The sequence below is a fragment of the Lepidochelys kempii genome, chromosome 9, assembly GCF_965140265.1.
Source record: "Lepidochelys kempii isolate rLepKem1 chromosome 9, rLepKem1.hap2, whole genome shotgun sequence".
NCBI lineage: Eukaryota > Metazoa > Chordata > Testudines > Cheloniidae > Lepidochelys > Lepidochelys kempii.
The window spans coordinates 24,009,614-24,031,086 of NC_133264.1; the positions used below are offsets into that span (position 1 = coordinate 24,009,614).

The 21,473-nt window shown below is 39.8% G+C and overlaps 2 protein-coding genes across 19 annotated transcripts in view; one reads left to right on the forward strand and one right to left on the reverse strand.

Annotated features, from left to right (window-relative positions):
* The window catches only part of VEPH1 (ventricular zone expressed PH domain containing 1), a 186,993-nt gene that overhangs the window by 27,062 nt on the left and 138,458 nt on the right, over nucleotides 1-21,473 (forward strand). For 17 of the 18 annotated variants that reach the window (XR_012160753.1, XR_012160752.1, XM_073359569.1 and 14 more), the window contains one exon: nucleotides 19,608-19,774. Coding sequence is in view for 16 of the 18 variants with exons in the window: in XM_073359569.1 (XP_073215670.1) it covers nucleotides 19,608-19,774 (167 nt within the window). In the remaining 2 variants the exon portion in view is untranslated. Of the gene's footprint in view, nucleotides 1-13,690; nucleotides 13,847-19,607; nucleotides 19,775-21,473 lie in introns of those variants that run through there. The other variant, XM_073359583.1, reaches the window with a different exon arrangement.
* On the reverse strand, nucleotides 9,053-15,440 carry PTX3 (pentraxin 3). The gene is made up of 3 exons (XM_073359584.1): nucleotides 15,163-15,440; nucleotides 14,180-14,710; nucleotides 9,053-10,352 (listed from the first exon to the last, which is right to left on the reverse strand). The coding sequence occupies exons 1-3, from the start codon at nucleotides 15,305-15,307 to the stop codon at nucleotides 9,736-9,738; spliced, it is 1,293 nt and encodes a 430-aa protein (XP_073215685.1). The 5' UTR covers nucleotides 15,308-15,440; the 3' UTR covers nucleotides 9,053-9,735.

Here is a 21,473-nt window from a genome sequence, read left to right on the forward strand (position 1 = left end):
AGAAAGGGTCTTTGGGGACTGGTCTCCCCCTTTCCATGTGGAAGTACGGGTGCCCTCTCTCTGTCTCAGGACCATAAGAGGGGTGTGAGCTGGTAGGTTGGGCAGACAGGTACACTATATTTATTGCTCTCCCTTTCTAGCCTGGTGTGGAATCCACTTAAAAATTAAAATGGCCTAACTCTTCTGTGGAATCCATCTGTGCAGTGGAAGTTTCCCAATCCCCTCTCTTTAGAGAAATGGTTGGTGAAGGAGTTCCAGTCAGCAGCAGTACTCGATTGGATTCATACCAGGCTGCCAGGGAGCTGAAGCCGGTGAGCAGGAGATCCCAGAGTCAATATGAATGGTCCTGGCCTCTAACAAATCTCAGAGATCCAAGGGTTTAGTGGGGTGAACCCTCTATTTCATGTTACAGAAAGGCAAACCCCGCCATCTTCCCCATAATGATCTGGTGAAAGTTTCACCCATTGTAGCATTACAATTGTAGTTGGAGTAAGACTTTAAAAGACATTATTTCACAATAGGACAAAATGTTGTAAAAGAAATGAATTTACTGTTGTGTCAATGGCTATTTCTTTGTAATGTATTGCATTTCTGAGAAGACGTAGCAGGCATAATTAGCACACGCATTAGCAAGTGTTGCCAGTGCAGGATTACAAGGTGCTTGTAACATGGTCCAGGGGAAAGTCAGCACATTGAATTTTAAAGTTACTACTAAAATTAAACATGCTGCTGTTTATTGGCCTGTTTGAGATTAATATCTTTAAGCCATGTAACATTGCTGAGAAAATAAAATCCAGGGTGAAGAATATTACTGAATATTACTGACAAAATAAATGTCTGTCTGGATCAGTAAAGCCAAGACTAGTGTCATTATCATGACACTGGGAATTGGTCCTGCTTTGAGCAGGGGGTTGGACTAGATGACCTTCTGGGGTCCCTTCCAACCCTGATATTCTATGATTCTATGATTGATCATATATTAAGATTTTAGCTTGTATGCTAACATTTGGGGAAACAGTGTTATTAATAGGTTTAGAGTAGCAGCCGTGTTGGTCTGTATCTGCAAAAAGAACAGGAGTATTTGTGGCACCTTAGAGACTAACAAATTTATTAGAGCATAAGCTTTTGTGGGCTACAGCCCACTTCATCAGATACATAGCGTTATTAATAGTAAGAACCAAACTGGAACAAGAATTGGTCCTTAAGATATAATCATAGATATGGGAAAATGTTGATATTTTTAAAAGGACACAATTGATTTAATGCCGCAGTATGCTGACACCTGCTCTAGTTTTGCATTTATATAATTCCACCAGCAGATGTTGCTATGGTCATCAGAGATTAAAATTCCAAATTAAAAAAGGGAACTCTGAATTCTTGCTTTTAACACACTTTTCCTAGTTATTTGTGTTTTCATCAATAGTATTTCAATCAGGAAAGATCTGGATTTCAAAATGTTGCTAAGAACCATGATTTAAAACTAAGACAGTTTATTGCAGGGTGGGGGAAGGCTAATAAATATGGATGTGCAAAGATAAATGGACACAGAGGGTCTCTGTTCCATTCTGTTCTCAGGTGGACTGAGGCAAATCCAGAGCTATCAGTGCAGTTGCACTAGTGAAACTGAGAACAGAATTTGGCTCAATGCCTGAAAGAGTTTGGGAGCTAATGGATTTATGGACATAGTAACTACAGTGGGGAAAATGTTAGGCTGCATGACTTATTTATATATTATTAGCCATGAAAAGCTATTTAGGAAGAATGTTTAGCTAGAGTATTATGTTTAGAGCAGGAGAGCGAGTTTGTGTGTGTATGGAGGTGGGGGGTGAGAAAACCTGGATTTGTGCTGGAAATGGCCCACCTTGATTATCATGCACATTGTAAGGAGAGTGATCACTTTAGATAAGCTATTACCAGCAGGAGAGTGGGGTGGGAGGACGTATTGTTTCATGGTCTCTGTGTATATAATAAAAAGAAAAGGAGTACTTGTGGCACCTTAGAGACTAACCAATTTATTAGAGCATAAGCTTTCGTGAGCTACAGCTCACTTCGCTGTAGCTCACGAAAGCTTATGCTCTAATAAATTGGTTAGTCTCTAAGGTGCCACAAGTACTCCTTTTCTTTTTGCGAATACAGACTAACACGGCTGTTACTCTGAAACCTGTGTATATAATGTCTTCTGCAGTTTCCACAGTATGCATCCGATGAAGTGAGCTGTAGTTCACGAAAGCTTATGCTCAAATAAATTGGTTAGTCTCCAAGGTGCCACAAGTACTCCTTTTCTTTTTGCGAATACAGACTAACACGGCTGTTACTCTGAAATCTAACAGACTAACTCCATTTCCAACACATGAATGTGCACAACCTGCACTCAACACTGATAAATAGACTGTGTGATAAGGAGTTTCATGACGGGGATGGGAGAGACAGAACCCTCCCTGCTTCCATGGAATAGCAGCAAAGCTGCCTCACAGTCACTACTGCAGCTGCAGAGCCCCGTTACTGGTGCTTCTTATGGGGCAGTTTGGTCAGCTGATCCATGTTGTTGCAGATTCATGGGCCCTGACCTTGTCCCTCCCACCCCCAAGAGCTTCTTGGATGCTAGTGCGAAGAAAGCCGTGACAGGACACAGTTCATCAGTGTGCTACAGGCTCCCTAAATCCCATACTCCCACGTGCACATGGCAGAATCACACTGGTCTGCCACACCCAGAGTTTTCAAGATCCATAGAGTATTTGCTTTATGGGATATTGTTGTTTGCTAGCCAGCATCATATTACATGTTCCATATGAAGAAGACATTAAAGAATGTTAAAGTTACAAAGGGAAGCACCGAAAGCTAGGAAACAACAAAGTTACCCACAGAGCCTTAACTCTGCCTCTTGTGTAATGAATTACAATACAGCCTTGGGTTACAGGATCACATACTATATTTTCTGCAGGAGTCTGCCTCATTCAGTGCACAGATTGCATGGTGAATGAGATGGGGCTGCACCGTGTAGGCAGGGACTGTGAGGCATTCTACTTCAGGCTTGGCAGAGGGATTTCTGGCTCTCAAAAGGAGGAGGTTGAGGCAGTGAGGAAGGTACCATTTTACTCAGGGGAGGAAGAGAGCAGCAGCTGGGAGGCAGATGGGTTTCCAGTTGGAGGTGGGGAAAATCTAAGGTATGAAAATGAGCATACAGGATTCATCTGCAGCAATGGAGCATTTCCAAGATTAAATCTGGTGTGGTACCAGGTGAAAGGCTACTCCAGAACCATGGCATGTCAGACTTAGTTAGGAACAGGGCATTGGGGAAGAGATTTTCTTGCAAATTATTTTTAACTGTTCTACTATATTAATGTATAAAGTATATTTAATGGAATAAAGTATATAGAGATGGGATTTGACAGAGTTGTTGGCTTTGCAAAGCTTACTGGAAGGTCTCGAGTTCTCGTCAATGTGGAGGTGCGTTCTCTGGTCCAGAGCAGATTATTTGGGATGACATTTGACCCAGGAATCTCATAGTTTGCTCCACAGCAAAGATTGTTTGTGAATTTTATTTAATCAATGTCTGTAGTGCAACTGACTGAACATTTTTAATGCAGATACATTGTGGTGGTGGTAGAAGTTGATCTCAAAGCAATTAGATTGTAGATAGAATAAGCCATGTGAGGAGAACACCTGTCCACTAGATCAGCAGTTCTCAGCCAGGGGTCCATGGCCCACTTGGGTTCTGAGAGTCATTTCAGGGGGTCTACCACGCTGGGCCACTCAGAGCCCTGAGCCCTGGTGCCCGAAGCTTGGAGTCCCAAGCACCAGCACTCTGTGGGGCAGAAGCCGCAAGCCCCGGCAGAAGCCATCCTGCAGGGCTAAAGCACCAAGCCATCCCATTGATCCAAGGGGCAGAAGCACTGAGACCCTGCCCTGCAGGGCAAAAACTTTTGAGCTCGCCATCCAATAGGGCTCCTGAGCTGCACCCTGGGGGGCAGAAGCCCGTCACTCCCCCTGCAGCTGAAGCCCAGAGACGCCCACCGGTCATGGAGTTTTTATAGCATGTTGGGTGGGCTTTCAAAAGAAAGAGATTGAGAACCGCTGTACTAGATACCACAGTGTATGTGTGTGTGTACTAGGAGGCACAAAACTCCAAGATAAAAGGAAAATTACCTTGTCTGAAATCCATCTTATTGCTTTTGTGTTACTGCTAGGAGAAAGGATCTGGCAGTTGTATAGTGTTCAGGAATTAGTATCACAGTAATATGCAGAAATGGATACCAAAGCCTTTTTTCATCATGTGATCTAAAGAGTATGAGAAATAGATAGAAAAATCAGTTCAGGACAAGGAAGGTATGCATGACTCCAGTGACAAATAGTAATTGCTTTGAAGGAGGCTTTCTCCAAGGTTCACCGTAATTCTAATCTTACTTTTCATTGATACCAACATTTAATATAGAAGCTTCCTTGACAAATTCAGCTAATTACCTAGCATCGCTCTTCCATCACCCTCCACTTCCGCTCTGTGTCCTTCACCTGCTTCTCTGCCACTGTCAGAAGCCTTTCTTAGCTCTCTCCCTTCCTTTAGTCATGAGTCTGCTTCCCTCCCGCTGTATCCAACCTCTACCTTCATTCCCCTCTCATGCGGCTCATAGGCTTCAGTGGCTGTGCCGAGTCCACTCGTGAAAGTCATTGCCACAAAATATTATTGCAACAATGAGCTTAGTTGGGTTCAAAAAGGCTTTTGAATTTTATGCGAATAATAATTATATGCTTAGTCACACTATCAAGGGTTAAGAATCATGGGAAAGGGGGAGCCTATACAGGAAGGATGGACTCCACCTAAACCAAAATGGGACCAGATTGCTGGCACTTAATATTAAAAATGTTGTAGGGCAGTTTTTAAACTAAGGGCTGGGGGAAAGCTGACAGGTGCTGAGGAGCACGTGTTCAGACAGAGACATCCCTTAGGGGAAGATCTATTAACGGAGATTCTCTGTGTCCTAGTAAGGAGGAGAGGATGGAAGATGATAAAATACAGGTAGGGTCTGATGAGAAACAGTCAAATGAAAAAAAAGTCCCATTCAATTACATCATGTAATGTCAGACAGCAAAAAAGTGACAAGTTTTTAAAGTACTTATATACCAAGGCTAGAAGTCTAAATAATAAGATGGGTGAACTCTTGTGCCTCATTTTAAATGAGGATATTGATATAATAGGCATCACAGAAACTTGGTGGAATGAGGATAATCAATGGGACATATTAATACCAGGGTACAAAATATATTGGAGGGACAGAATAGGTCATGCTGGTGCGGCAGTGGCATTATATGTGAAAGAAAGCATAGAATCAAATGAAGTAAAAATCTTAAATGAACCAAACTGTACCATAGAATCTCTATGGATAGTAATTCCATGCTCTAATCATAAAAATATAGCAGTAGGGATATATTACCTACCACATGACCAGGATGGTGATAGTGACTCTGAAATGCTCAGGAAGATTAGAGAGGCTATTAAAATAAAAAAACTCGATAATAATGTGGGATTTCAACTATTCCCATACAGACTGGGTACATGTCACCTCAGGATGGGATGCAGAGATAAAGTTTCTTGACACCTTAAATGACTACTTCTTGGAGCAGCTAGTCCCGGAACCCAAAAGAGGAGAGGCAATTCTTGATTTAGTCCTAAGTGGAGCACAGGATCTGGTCCAAGAGGTGAATATAGCTGGACCGCTTGGTAATAGTGACCATAAATATAATTAAATTTAACATCCCTATAGGGGGGGAAACACCACAGCAGCCCAACACTGTAGCATTTAATTTCAGAAAGGGGAACTACACAAAAATGAGGAGGTTAGTGAAATAGAAATTAAAAGGTACAGCGCCAAAAGTGAAATCCCTGCAATCTGCATGGAAACTTTTTAAAGAGACCATAATAGAGGCTCAACTTAAATGTATACCCCAAATTAAAAAACATAGAGAACCAAAAAAGTGCCACCGTAGCTAAACAACAAAGTAAAAGAAGCAGTGAGAGGCAAAAAGGCATCCTTTGAAAAGTGGAAATTAAATCCTAGTGAGGAAAATAGAAAGGAGCATGAACTCTGACAAATGAAATGTAAAAATATAATTAGGAAGGCCAAAAAAGAATTTGAAAAACAGCTAGCCAAAAACTCAAAAAGAAATAGCAAAATTTTTTTAAAGTACATCAGAAACAGGAAAACTGCTAAACAACCAGTTGGGCCGCTGGACGATCGAGATGCTAAAGGAGCACTCGAGGACGATAAAACCATTGTAGAGAAACTAAATGAATTCTTTGCATCAGTCTTCACGGCTGAGGATGTGAGGGAGATTTCCCAAGCCTGAGCCATTCTTTTTAGGTGACAGATCTGAGGAACTGTCCCAGACTAAGGTGTCATTAGAGGAGGTTTTGGAACAAAGTGATAAACTAAACAGTAATAGTCACCAGGACCAGATGGTATTCACTCAAGAGTTCTGAAGGAACTTAAATGTGAAGTTGCAGAACTACTATCTGTTGTCTGTAGCCTATCATTTAAATCAGCTTCTGTACCAAATGACTGGAGGATAGCTAATGCGATGCCAATTTTTAAAAAGGGCTCCAGAGGTGATCCCAGCAATTACAGGCTGGTAAGCCTGACTTCAGTACCGGGAAAACTGATTGAAACAACAGTGAAGAACAAAATTGTCAGACACATAGATGAAGATAATTTGTTGGGGCAGAGTCAACATGGTTTTTGTAAAGGGAGATCATGCCTCACCAATCTACTAGAATTCTTTGGGGGGGTCAACAAGCATGTGGACAAGGAGGAGCCTGTGGATATAGTGTACTTAGATTTTCAGAAAGCCTTTGGCAAGGTCCCTCACCAAAGGCTCTTAAGCAAAGTAAGCAGTCATGGGATAAGAGGGAAGGTCCGCTCATGGATCAGTAACTGGTTAAAAGACCAGGGAAAAGGGTAGGAATAAATAGTCTGTTTCCAAAATGGAGAGCAGTAAATAGCGGTGTCCCCCAGGGATCTGTAATGTGACTGGTGCTGTTCAACATATTCATAAATGATCTGGAAAAAGGGGTAAACAGTGAGGTGGCAAAGTTTTCAGACTATACTGAATTACTCAAGGTAGTTAAGTCCAAAGATGACTGAGAAGAGTAACAAAGTGATGTCACAAAACTGGGCGAGAAAGTGGCAGATGAAATTCAATGTTCATAAATGCGAAGTAATGCATATTGGAAAACATAATCCCAACTATACATACAAAATGATGGGGTCTAAATTACCTGCTGTCACTCCACAAAAAAGTCTTGAAGTCATCATGGATAGTTCTCTGAAAACATTTGCTCAATGTGTAGCAGCAGTCAAAAAAGCTAACAGAATGTGAGGAGCCATTAGGAAAGGGATAGATAATAAGACAGTAGATACCATAATGCCACTATATAAACCCATGGTGTGCCTATATCTTGAATAATATGTTCGGTTCAGGTTGACCCAAGTCTAAAAAGATATATTAGAAATGGAAAAGGTACAAGAGAAAGGCAATAAAAATGATTTAAAGGTATGGAACAGCTTCCATCTGAGAAGAGATTGAAAAGACTAGGACGATTCAGGCTGGAAAAGAGACGACCAAGGGGGAATTTGATAGAGGTCTATAAAATCATAAATGGTGTGGAGAAAGTTAATAAGGAAGTGTTATTTACCCCTTCACAAAGCATAAGAACCAGGGGTCACCCAATGAAGTTAATAGGCAGCAAGTTTAAAACAAGCAAAAGAAAGTATTTCATCACACAATGCACAGTCAATCTGTGGAACTCTGCCAGGGGATTTTGCGAAGGCCAAAACTATAACTGAATTACAAAAAGAATTAGAGGATAGGTCCAGGAATAGCTATTAGCTAAGATGGTCAGTGATGCAAGCCCATGCTGTGGGTGTCCCTAAGTCTCTGACTGCCAGATGTTGGGACTGGACAATAGTATGGATCACCTGATGATTGCCCCGTTCTGTTCATTCCCTTTGAAGCATCTGGCACTGGCCACTTTTGAAAGACAGGATATGGGTCTATGGACCATTGGTCTGGCCCAGTATGGTCATTCTCATTTCGTGGGTTCAGGTACAAACGTGTAACACCCTCAGTTCATGACTTTTTGAACAAACCTAGCCAGTTTCATATAGACCTGGGTCAGTTTGTATTTACCTTGAAACCATGAGAAACTCCTACTCTTTCCCATTGTTTCATCAAAAAACTGGGTGCGATTTCATTGTTCACACTGAGTTTTGCTTTGAATTTTGGGTACAATCACATGTGGTTCTCAAAGCGAAACTTGGGGAGAAAACCCAGGTGGATCACAACTAAAGACAAGTTTCTCTGTGAACCCAAACTGCCTTATTTCCCACATTAATATGTAAATTGAGTAATAAATTATGGTTTGATCCTGAGATGTGCCAAGCACCTTCTGTTCCCATTGGATCTAATCCTGAGGTCCTTATGAAGCTGTTAGTCAATCCTCACTAATGCAAAACTTCTGTTGGTTTCAGTGGAGTCAGTTACTTTGGATTTCTAACTGAATTTTGACCTTGTGTAAACACTTCCAGAATAGGTGCCTTGACTTCAGTGTGAATGTTGGGTGTTAACAATGGCAGCATTGGGCATATGGTGGTCATCTTTTTTAGGGATTTCTCCAGACTGGACACCCCCTTTTCTGGGGGAAGCTATACAAGGACAACTTCATCTGGACACAGATTTTGTGGGGATCTGCCTCTTTAAGGACACCTTGGTCTCCTGTGAAGGGCAACTTGGTTGTCCATCCCCTTGGTTGCCTTCAGGGAAGGGATACCTAACCTGGGCAAATGTTTAGCATTAAGTCCCTGGGTACTCATCACCCCTCAGGTCCCTCAGTGTCAGGCCCTTTGTGTGAGATGCTGATATTTGTACACTCTTTTACATAGTGAATAAAAACAAATCTTTTGATGAGAAAACCAGAATACAATGTTGTATTACTGTCAGCGTTCATCCTTGTGAGAAATTGTAGGCAGTATCAGTTTGATAAAGTATTTTATTTACAAGACAACTTTACAAAAATAATTTCAATAAAATTATTACAAAATTCATTTACAATATAATACAGCTGCATCTTCTCAAAGGGTAACACTGGATTATTATGGGGAATACTATGTCTAGGCATACGTTAGGTCAATCCATAGCATAAGTAATGTTTTGAACAAGGCACTACTTTATGATAGTGTACATACCAGTAACAAAGAGTAATAAAAAACAAACATTACTTTATAAGTCTCAGATGGTTCGTCTGTAAGAGTGGCATTAGCAATATGAAAGCAACAAATGGGGAACCCCAGAAAATGCGACCGTCTTATGTTAGTTCTATAAAAGCAGTTCCAGCTATTTGTTTGCATGTGTTTAGTTTAGCAATGAATGCAAGAGCCAAATTCTGCTCTCAAGTGTCTACAAATAGCTCTCATTGGCTATGAATCTGAAAACACAGCTGGAGAGATAGCAGTTTATCTATATTTAAGAACAGCATTTCCAATATCATTCTCTGATGTGTTTTTTCAGTGTTTGGCCAGGACAGCAGACAGAGATCAAATCCAATCTCTACAATGCTTCATTTGTAAGCTAAAATACAATTTTTTCTTGAGGTTTATTTAAGAATTTAGACACTCAGGGCTGTAGGGCTCTGTGTGTTTGTACCTATTGGTTCATTCTTTGGTTCAGAATCTAGTTTCTCAGTATTTAGGAAACATATTGAGCTCCTCCATGTGGCAGAATCTCTGTGACTCCCCACCCAACAACATTGCCTCGGATATTACATGAATCTTCTGCTCTAGGCCGCGCTGTTATCTCTTCATTGCTGAGAACTCTATCCCAGATATTAAAGCCAGTCAGTTTTCCTGAAAAGGCTAAAGTTTCATCAAAACCACCTCCAACACAGCAACCATTCTTTTCTTGGCCTACCTGCAAAATTCCTCCATCTGGAATTATATAAGCCTCTGCTGTTTCTGAGCTGGTAGCGACAAGCTCCCCATTTGCCCACAATGATATGGTCCCATTGTCTGAGCTCCAAGTGCCACAAAAGTGAGCCCATTGTCCAGGAGAAATTGTGTTTGGGGCAATTAACTTGTTCTGGTCACTACCTACAGCAAGTACCGCAGAGTCATGGCTGAGATAGAATTGAATTTCATATGGATTTCTCTTTGTGCCATAGGAGAATATGATCGTTTTGTCCAGCACCTCAGTCACTTTGACCCAAATGCAGGCAGTAAAGGATTGGAGCATCATGTCAACAGTTGGGTGAACACTCCCAAAGATCTTTTTGGAACGCATTGGGAATAAAATTGCAGTTTCACACCCTAGGGGAAAAAAACAGAATTAGAAGTATTATTCTACCCCAGCTAATTTCAGTAAAAGGTGAAGTATTTGTACATTCACAGTTTGGATTCTTGACATAAATTTACCTCTTTAGGCTGGGATTTCCAAAGGGAGTCGGGCTCCTTTGAAAATCCCAATACCATACAGTATGTTGTAGGAATAGATGATAGAATGAATGCATTGAACATTTTATTGCCATGGGGTTGCTTGGATTAGACAGGTCTTCCAAAAGAAGTGGCTATAAAAAATTTACAGCATCCCGGGCCCATGACATACTTTGTTTATGACACGTTTTGTTTCATGTGTGTTCTTTTTTAGTCTCTGTATTTTTTTCTCCTTAGAATCATAAGACTGGAAGGGACATCAAGAGGTCATCTAGTCCAGTCCCTTGCACTCATGGCAGGACTAAGTATTATCTAGACCATTCCTGACAGGTGTTTGTCTAACCTGCTCTTAAAAATCTCCAATGATAGAGATTCCACAACCTCCCAAGGCAATTTATTCCAGTGCCTCAGTGTTCTTTTCTCCTTAGGAATACATTGTCATGGAAACAGCAATGCTGTTGGCATGGGAGGAACTCAGTGGCCTCTACAGGTTCATCTTAATGTTAGAATGGCTGGAAATTTCTTCCATAGTTGTGAAACCCAGGCATTGGATAGTCATGATCACATACTATATGCATTATAAAGAGCAATACAGTCTATTACCATATTAGATAATGGCTACAATTTTGGAAAGTACCTAAGTGACATACTAGCCTACACCCCATTGACTTTCAAGAGACTTAGGCTTATAAGTGCCTAAGTCACTTCTGAAAATTGGACCTGCGCTCCTATATCACTTAGATGCTTTTGAAAATTTTCCCATGTTCTGAATATGATATACTATGAAGACATTATGAGTCAGATAAACACAATTATAAGTGAAAACATACTGTAGTTTATTACTTAATATTTTTGCATAAAAGTGTATCCTGAAAGGAGCGGAAACAAAGAGGCCTACCATGCAGATTCTGAACACAGTTATACCAGTGTAAATCCAGAGCAACTCCACTGACACCAGAGGAGTTATTCTAGATTTACACTGATGTACTTGTGAACAGAATCTGGCACACAATACATTACAAGAACAACATTTCACCTACTCAGACTAGATTCAAATCCTGATTAGTTCCCAAGCTCAGTGCGCTCATCCCAGTCCCTTGTGAGTTTCTATCCACACCATAATATTTTCACACAATTTGTCACAGGTGTTGTGGACTGGAGCAATAGGTGTTGAAAGGCAGGCATGTGTGGGGACCATTGACAGAGGCATGCAGAGAAACTTCCAAAACTGCCTGCCTGCTCCGAACTTTGCTTTAATTCTTTTAGTCATTAACTTTCAACTGCACTAAATTGGGCCCCCAAAATCAATTAATATAAAATAAACTGAAAAGATCCATTTTTTAAGAAGCTCTTCTCCCATCTCCAATCAGTGATGATCAGTATGTTGATAACAAAAATTAGATTAGTGATGGCCAGTAACAGAAATCCATTCAAGAAAGAAAAGTAACTAATGATAATAAAGGCATATTTGACATTCTTGATACTGTTGTCTAGTTAATATATGGTACATTAATATTCCAGTTGACTTAAGGTAAAAGAGGCCCCTTCTACAATTAAGCTGACTCATTTCCTGTTTAAACAAGCAATAGAAGCTAAAATGTCTAAAATATGTCTTAAAATCTTTGCTTTCATGAATGAAGGACTCTTTCTGCCTTCCAGGATTAGACTGCTGCATTATTTCATATGCTGGTTTCTTTGAACTTTCAGCACAATAATTTTTTTTTCATTGGCTTTTTTCGGGGGGCATATGGTGGGGAGGCAACTGTGGATAGACACTACTTAAAAATATTAGGAATACTATCTTGAAACAGCTTTTTAATGAGCAGACTTTCTGGCTTTATTATCGAGGGCTAAACAAAATTAAAACCAGCTTCATAGAAGAACAACAAAAGTGTGGTTAGAAAATCCCTCAAGAGTAGGTCTGGCAATAATTCAAGATGTGAGAAATCAAAACCAGTTGCTGAAAAGTCTCTTGGAAAAGATCTCCAGAGAGACCTACGGAGTATTTCTATATTTAATTACTATTCTATATCATATTAGGATTTTTTCTGTAAAAACATATAGAGAAGAGTCTGCCTCAATTACACAGATGTAATTCAGGAGTAATTCCAATGAAGTCAATAGAGTTATTATGGATTTACACCAGTGGAACTGAGTTTGGAATGTGATTGTTAAATGCTCTGTGGTTGGTACAAATATGCAAAAATGAAAACTGACTGAGAGGTTTCACTTTTGTTTCGTAGTATGAGTTTGGCATATTGTGGGATAGACTTGAATAATGCTGAACCATCATGTTAATTCTGAAAAAGACAACATTTTTGTGCAAGCAAAAGGAAAATATTGCTGGTTGCATTCTTTCAGTGTAATCCTTGCCCCTGTCACCCTCCCCTCCCTGACATATATTAATATGACACTATATCCTATTTTTTCCCTGCTTCTGCTTACAAAGCTATTCTAAATTAAAGCTGAATTCATGGTCTACCATCATAGGATACATTTTGTTCAAGGTTATAAAATGCCTTAATATTATTTTAATAGGTTCCGGTGTGAATTACTCTTTGCATTTATGGCTACATTTTCAAAGCTGTAAGAGGTGTGCCTACAAAAGGTACTTACTTTTGTAAGAACTCACATTGCAGCATCACTGTATATTCACTAGCACAAACTGTGTAACTGCACACCACACTTCCCATATGCACACACAAATATGGGGTTTTGTGATTCCAATGGGCATGCATTTTTGTACCATGCTCCTTTTGTCCTTGTTGGAAAATTTGGCCCATAAAATCATTATATTGGTAATATTTATAACAGGTGGAATTATAGATATTCAATAGATTGAGCTTTATATTTGAAAGAGTTGTGGTATGTTGGTAGTAATTTTTCACACACCTCTTTAGTTATTAATATATAGGGGGTCTATTCTTCCATCCCTACATTTCTCTAATTATTTCAGTCAGGTACCATACAGTGGTGTATGGAAAGCCTGGAACACAGGATTTGAAATACTAGCTCAGTCCACATGGTCCATCTAGCATGGTATCCAGACCTTAACTGCCATCACTACATCATACTTCAAAAGAAGGAAAAAACCCTATATACAAGATACATGGGGAAAGCTGTTCCCTCCTGACCCACCATGGGTGATCAGTATTTGTCCAGAAGCATGACATTTGATTAGATGTTGCCCATTGACACTGTCCGTGTGCTTTCAGGTCTACATCTGCTCCAATTCACAGCTAGAATTGGTGAGAAGGATGCAGCAGCTGGGTTAGAAAAAGTAAAGATTGGCAGTATATGGAGCGAATGAAAGCTTTCTGTGAACTAAGGTGGAAATCTGGAGCTGGGAAGGTGAAGGGCAAGAAAACATCAAGATTTCACAAGTTAGTCTATTAAAATATGTCCACTGCTCGTTGGTCACAGCCTTAGTCTGGAAGCCTCTCCTAGCCTCAGCATCACAGTTGACTTACTCTAATAATAACTTTGACTAGATTCTTCTTTGGTCCCCAAATTTGAAAAGCCGGCCAGCTTTTTTTTATGGAGAGCTTAGTGGGTTTCCCCACTGCACACACATCTTGTTTCTAACTGTCTCTTTACGGTCATGCCCTGATGTAGGAATGTTTAGCTGAGATATTGAATATTGCTGTTCTGGACAGGGTATTAAAAGAGAGAATTCTGAGAAATGCTACCTGGCATAGACTTACCAGCTGGCAGTAAGTGCTGAGCTGCCCACTTTTGCGATCCTTTTAGTTCAGCTCTTGTTTTCTGTAGTTCTTCCCTCAGAGAGTTCAAAATGAAATTGTCCCCTCTGCCCATGTAACTGGATTTATCTTGCGGCTGAAAACCTGTCTCCACTTTAGCTGTCCTCTGCCAAACACTCTCCAGCTGGGTGAGTCTGTTAGACACGTTGAGGCTCAGCTGCAGAAGCTCTTCAAGAATCTTTCTTTGCTCAGATTCATGAAGCGTCTTGGACTCCTGAATATGATCTCTGTTCCTCATCAGTGTTTGGTCCACCTGTGACAAGACTTGGGAGGTGACTGTCTCAATGGTGGTGGTACACATGCCAGCAAAATTAGCCACAAACTGGATCATTTCTGCTCGTAGAGTTTGCAGTTCCACCTTAAGGATTTCATCAATGGATTGAAGCAACATGTTCTCTTTCATCTGTGAGTTCTCAAGCATGATGAAGAGTTTGTCCCATTTCGTGGGCTCTTGCTGACAGTCACATGAAATAGCTGAAGTACAAGACACAGATGTTAATATTTCTCTTCATTCATTTTTTTTCAAACAAAGGAGTTATTTAATAAAATCTCTCTTCATTTATTGCCTATGGTCTCTAAACCACCAGTGCTTTCCCTATGAATTAAAACAGAAGACAAGGCAATGTGTAATTTAGCTGTTCTAAGAATCAGAGCAACATTTCCAACATTTCTTTTAGAAGGGAGAACTGGAAAATAAGGAGTATAGAGAGATTTTGCAGGGACATGCTAAAGTATTTGCATCGTTTGTCTGTGTTAAATAATCTGCTTTTACAAAGCACTTTCATTTTGTTTGAAAAATGGTATGTTAGCAATAACTGTTACAAGAACTAAGTAACAAAGAAAGTGATTTAAATAGCTTATCTTTGGTTTTTATAGAAACTGCTATCTTGTGTTTAATAACACAAAAATAGTTTAAATCCACTTACTTTCTTCAGTAGCAGGAACTATACTTTCTATTTCATTCTCGAAATTCAGGTACATGAGATCATAGTCCTCATTGTTCAAAGCAGAGGAGGAAGACCAGAAAGCACAAAGTAGAATTGTCAAAGAAAGCATTTCTTGAAACAGCATACTCCAGCTGTTTCCTAAAAGTCTCTGAGTCCTCTGGAGTTAAAGGTCTCTCAGAATTGAGCAGAGACAAGACTATTAGAGTCTGATACAGAAAGCCCTTAATAAATACTCCTGGAGTTCCTGATCTTGAATGAATGAGTAATGCTTGTGCCACGGCTGTAAGAAGAGTGCTTCTGACTTTTATTTTTTTGGATAGGAGTAGGGGGAGGCGTGCAAGTTGCACAATCTTGAGCCTTAAATGTTTACAGTGTGGGTGGATTAACGAGAGGAGGGGAAAGAATGGGGAAAACTGCTCTTGCAACTGTGACTTTTCCTTTGAGACCAGACTTCTGTAACATGAAGTGGTAGCATTGACAGAAGAGAACAAGGGGAACTAAATCACTGTGAATTTGATGGATACAAGCAGGATAAGCATTTTACTATCTTGTGCTATTTTACATCCCTTTTGTAATGGAAGGAGTTCTGTGCCCTACCTATTTACAAATTCCTTTTAAAGTTAAGCTCTGTGGTCATGAAAGGATTGGAAGAAAAATTAAAATAGCTGGAATTGTTTTAGATAGAAATGTGTTGTAACGTCACTACAAATATTTTATTTCAGAAGTAACTTTAGCTTAGCAGCTGTATGATTGGACTATTTATGCTAAAATACAATACCAACATTTTTCTATTAACTTGAAAAACCCCAAGTGGATTACTCTTGGATTAGCTATTCATCCAGTGCTTAGATATTACTGTTGCTTACTATTAGGTGCTATATGAAACTTTTGGTAGATAGGTTACCTTCGTCTGTCTAAAACTACTCAGATACACTTTGCAAAGTGTTTGAACCATTTATTGTTTCAGTGTCCTCCCTTCAAGTCAAGTTCAATGGTAACATAATGATGGTGTAAGTGGCACATTGGGTATAAAATACTTAGAGAATGGTTATAAATGATCATATGTGGTAAAAGAGCATAACTTGCATCAATTTGGCATTCCATGGTTATGCAAAATGGGTGTCACTTTCATGCCCATGGGTTACAGAAGGGTAGCAGAAAAAGCAACAGAAGGATGCAAGATAAAGTAATCATTGTTCCTAGCTTAGCTTCCAACCTATTTTATTTTAACATCCTCGTCTTACCTTGAAGGAGCCTTTCTGACAAAGCAACATCACTATCTATATACACCAAAACTGTCAAATTCACATTCAGTCTGATCCCTTAATAGCCCTGGCTGCATGGAATGTCAGTCCTGCCCAAACATTTCTCAGTTTTGAATGGTCTATCCCACCAGCAGCCAGAGGCCTCAGAGGAAGAGCAATGTGCTAATAGTGAGAGTTAATGGAAAGTATCTTATGTGAGAGGCCTGTGTTTTATGGAATGGAAGGACATGAGTTTTGTTTCCAATGCCTTATTCATACGGTTAACCAATGACTGTGATATCTGTCTGTTTATGACAGGTTTCAGAGTAACAGCCATGTTAGTCTGTCTTTGCAAAAAGAAAAGGAGTACTTGTGGCACCTTAGAGACTAACCAATTTATTTGAGCATGAGCTTTCGTGAGCTACAGCTCACTTCATCGGGTGCATACCGTGGAAACTGCAGTAGACATTATATACACACAGAGACCATGAAACAATACCCCCTCCCACCCCACTGTCCTGCTGGTAATAGCTTATCTAAAGTGATCATCAAGTTGGGCCATTTCCAGCACAAATCCAGGTTTTCTCACCCTCCGCCCCCCCACACACAAACTCACTCTCCTGCTGGTAATAGCCCATCCAAAGTGACCACTCTCTTCACAATGTGTATGATAATCAAGGTGGTCCATTTGTGCAAAATTTGTGCAGGAAATGGCCCACCTTGATTATCATACACATTGTGAAGAGAGTGGTCACTTTGGATGGGCTATTACCAGCAGGAGAGTGAGTTTGTGTGTGGGGGGGGCGGAGGGTGAGAAAACCTGGATTTGTGCAGGAAATGGCCCACCTTATTATCATACACATTGTGAAGACTCAGAGACGTTGCTTGAGGAGTTTGCATACCAGGAGTTGTGAGTTAAGGGTCACTTGAACTGCTATTACCCTTGATTAAAGGGAACACACTTATTTTTTATCAGTGTGTCACTTTTGGTTCTCACCTCCCAGCTCCCTTTACAGGGAAGGTTTGATGCTCACCTGGGAGAAAGTAAGCTGCAGTGCCAACTTTAGCCACAAAAGTGAGCACCAGGCTGGCACACTCCTTTACACTAATCATTACAAATGTAGGTTCATATTCAAACTCAAGGGTAAATCTAGGGAAGTTTAAGTCAGTATAACTTGTCCTCTTCTGGCCCATCATTATGTAAATTGAAACTGGGCTAGTGCCACTTACCAACATGTAAGGACTTGTCTACACAGGGAAACTGACCAGCCTAGTTGTACCAGGTATTCAGCTGTAGCTATACTGGTCAATTTCCTCAATGTTATGCATCACTTTTAAAGGTAGCCCTTATTGTCTGGTATTTAGCTGTATGCCTGTTACAGAATAAAGAGGCCACATGCAGCCCTTAATCTGCAGTGCAAGTCTAACTGGGTGGAATTTTCAAAAGCACCTAACTGTTTTAGGAGCACAGCTCCCATTAATTTACAATGGGATTTGTGCTTCTAAATGAGTTAGGTGCTTTTGAAATCTCATGCTAATATCTGTGGGAGTTTTGTGGATAGAATATGACCCAAAACTGAACTAGTCCCTCTGTCTGCTGATTCCTTTGGGATAATTCATTAGCAAATACCTTTCTCTTATGACTGTCCCTTATTACCTTTCATCCTGAAGGATTCCAAATTGGTTAACAAACATTTACAGCATGGACCACATGAAACAAACTCTGGTGCAGAAAGTGAAAGTTGGGTGGCCCTCCAGCTGCACAAGAGTGGAAGAGAGGGAAATACCAAGCTGGGATTTACATTTTCCTAGTGTGTATGATGGATATAAAACATATCACTTCTGATGATGGTTGAGAAATCTTCAGTAACCACAGATGAATAATTATAGGGTAATATCCTAGACCCTGCCAAGTCCCCTTTGTTCTGCTCTCTTAAAATTGCCCTATATGGGAAACCAAGAATTCCTGACTGATGTAACTAGCTGTATGCTACCTCCACTCCAGAGTAGGGGGCCAGATGGGGCATGGCTGGAGGTGCTGCATTGAGCTATTCTCTGTGCGTGTAATGGCCTTTGTGGGTGGTTGCAAGCTGGCACAATGAAAAATAACCCTGAGGCTGTTCAAAGTTGCATTTTAGTTTTTTAGTTCATAGTCAGTTTTCGATTATGCTTTTACTGTGTCTTTCGTGAGTTTGATATTGTAAAAGTGTATTAACTGCTGGCTTTTCAGCTAACACATATGAACCATTTCTACTATCCAGTGAGTGGCCTGTTTATCTTCCATAGCTACAAAGCACAAATTAAAATGGGAGAAAAAGCAGGAGGCCAATATGCCAGTTCCTATTGGAAACCAAATCCACAGAGACTTTAAATACTTTAAAGGATTTAGAGAGTGGATCCATACTATATAGTGATAGGCAGATGTTTTCCATATGTCATGCAAATGCAACTTAAACATTCCAAGACCGGCATGTATAGCTTGTTATGTTATACATTTCTATATGAGACTTGGTTTCAAATTAAATTGTGCAGGCACATCTTCAAACACTAGAAAATGTGTGAGAGTATTTTGCATGTCTCTCTCTGATTGACTCTCTCATCTCTTCCCTTTGACATTTGGAAATGGCACCCTAACCACTTATGTTCAAATTCACCTTCATGCTCGTTTACTTCTTTAAATAACCAGATACTGTTTCCATATGTTGGTTGTTTTGTTTTAGTGTTTTATTCTCAGCAAAAGAGAAAAATAGTTACTGTGCATTCTGTTTCAGATTCATTTAAAACTACACTTACTCTGTCTGTCTTTTAGGGCTCAGTTAAATATCACCCAAATCTGAGATCTCATCAGCCAGTCTTCATTTACTGGTACTTGTACTCAAGGCTGAAAATAATGATTAATAGGAAATGTTTTCTATTTTCCCCATATTGCTTCACTTAGTGAAATTCCTCCTTCAGTAATTTGTTCTTTGGTTTCTTGATCCAATATACATGTTGTACATCTGTGGACTTTGTTTTGTTTTTCTGTATTCCCCATGATTCTCAGAAATTCAAAGTTGTTAACATGCCACACCGGTATGGAGGTATCTAGCTATAGGGATGTTGGTATCAGAAAGGCCAAGATGGCAGATAAAGCTTTGAAACATATTTCTCAGGATTTCTCTATTTTCACTCTGTTAACAGGAAATTCCATGTTGCTGCGTGTGTTGCCCTCTGTGTATGAAAAGCGGCCACAGCCAATTAACAACCATCTGACAGAGCTGGTGGCACTGATGTCTCAGCTAGAGCAAGCAGAACACCACCACCTTCTAAGGCTATTTCAGATAGTGGCAAGGAGAAAGCAACCTGAGGTAAATGTATAATACCAGACATTGCCAGTGGAATAAGGTTATTCACTCTCTGGAGAGTTTATGTTGTTCAGAACATCCTGACAGTACAGTAAAATGTCCCATGTACTGCATGTACCAGGTCAGTGGTTCTCAACCTTTCCCATACCAGGAGGCTCCCATGTGACAACAGAAAGGGTTTTGGGACTCTCTGCAAGTAGCCATAAAGAAAGAGAAGGTGATCCTGACCCTGTTGGACCTGTTCGTGACCCCCACACTGAAAATCTATTAGACAGGACTAAAGCTCAAACAATGCAGCAAACATTTTGTCCAACTATTTGTTTGATTTGGTAAATGAATTTGCTTCAGCCACACTTTCTTTTGTGTTTGCTCTCTGAAAACATTTGAGCAGTAGAGGTTTACCTACAAAAATGGTGCTGGAAAGCACACTTTAGTGATCTGGATGAATATTTGTGGAAATTGAACTTTAAATTCAAATGGATAAATGTGTGTGCTGGACGCGTTTGTTCACTCAGTCAGACAGGCAAGGAACCCCACCATGCTGCTTATTCAACCAATTACAACTAAGCAACACAGCTCAAATTTTGAATATTTATGATCAATCCATGTAGTAAATTTATGAGACGCTGGTTGAAAAAATGCAAGGAAATTACTACCTTCCCATGGATATTCTGCAAGAAGAAAAGGACACTGAATTTGTCAAATAAATTACTTTTTGCCAATTATTTGCTCAGCTCTGCTAAAGAGATGGTCAAATTGCCAGGAAAATGTTCAGAATGCTGATATTTTTACTGAGTTAGGGAATGTAATGTAACTATTTTACATAATATAAATATACTGCTATAATATGCTGCTATAAATACTACATATTTGCAAAAAACCTTCGAAGAGCCAGATTTTTGCAAATGTTCTTTAATTACTGTAATTTAAGTCCATGGAAGTTTAATGGAATCTGTACAGGCTGCCTTAGGCTGTCAGAAAAGATTTATTGGGGGTATTTAAAGCTGGCACTGTTATCTGGCCAGGGATGAAGAATCTAAAATGGGAGACTATCCACCCTGACTCATCTCATTTTAGCTTAAAATTTCCTACCACTTTTGGTTATTCCTTTGGCAGTTATGTATTGTTTCTCATAATTACATTTCTTTTTTGAAGATAAGGATGTACGAAAAAGGCTTAAATAATGTTTAAAGTCTAGTTAAAATGAACTAGTGTCAGAATATGAGTGAGCAGGAGTGTAACTAGAGCAAAACATGTGCTTTGAAAATGATACACCTACTTACACAAGCATGACACTTATAAGGCACAGAACATTAGAACTGGGTACAATGCTGGCTACTTTACAGAGCACACATTTAATAAATCTTCATAAAAATCAACAGTAGTTTAATACCGCCCCCACAGTAGCCAAGGAAACCATATAATAAATATACAGTTACAGAGGAAATGTAACTCCCTTTGAGAACATGATATTTTTCAGTCAAATGGGTCCCATTTTACCATTGCTTGTGAGTCAAAACACTTTCCTCACATGATTCATACTGTCATTGTTATGTGCTACATTGCTTTGTATGTCATGCACTTCCTAGTAAAAATGGGATGAGCCATTGTGAAAAGATGATGCCTAAACCAAGAAATATACAAATATGCTTTAAAAACCTGATCCAATGTTCACTGAAGATGGTGGAAAGACTCCCAATAA

Coding starts and splice junctions, on each gene's coding strand:
- PTX3 (XM_073359584.1), bottom strand. CDS start 15,307: ATGCTGTTTCAAGAAATGCTTTCTTTGACAATTCTACTTTGTGCTTTC. Junction 14,711..15,162: donor AGTTCCTGCTACTGAAGAAA/GTAAGTGGATTT, acceptor CTTGTACTTCAG/CTATTTCATGTGACTGTCAG. Junction 10,353..14,179: donor TCAGCACTTACTGCCAGCTG/GTAAGTCTATGC, acceptor TTTTTCCCCTAG/GGTGTGAAACTGCAATTTTA.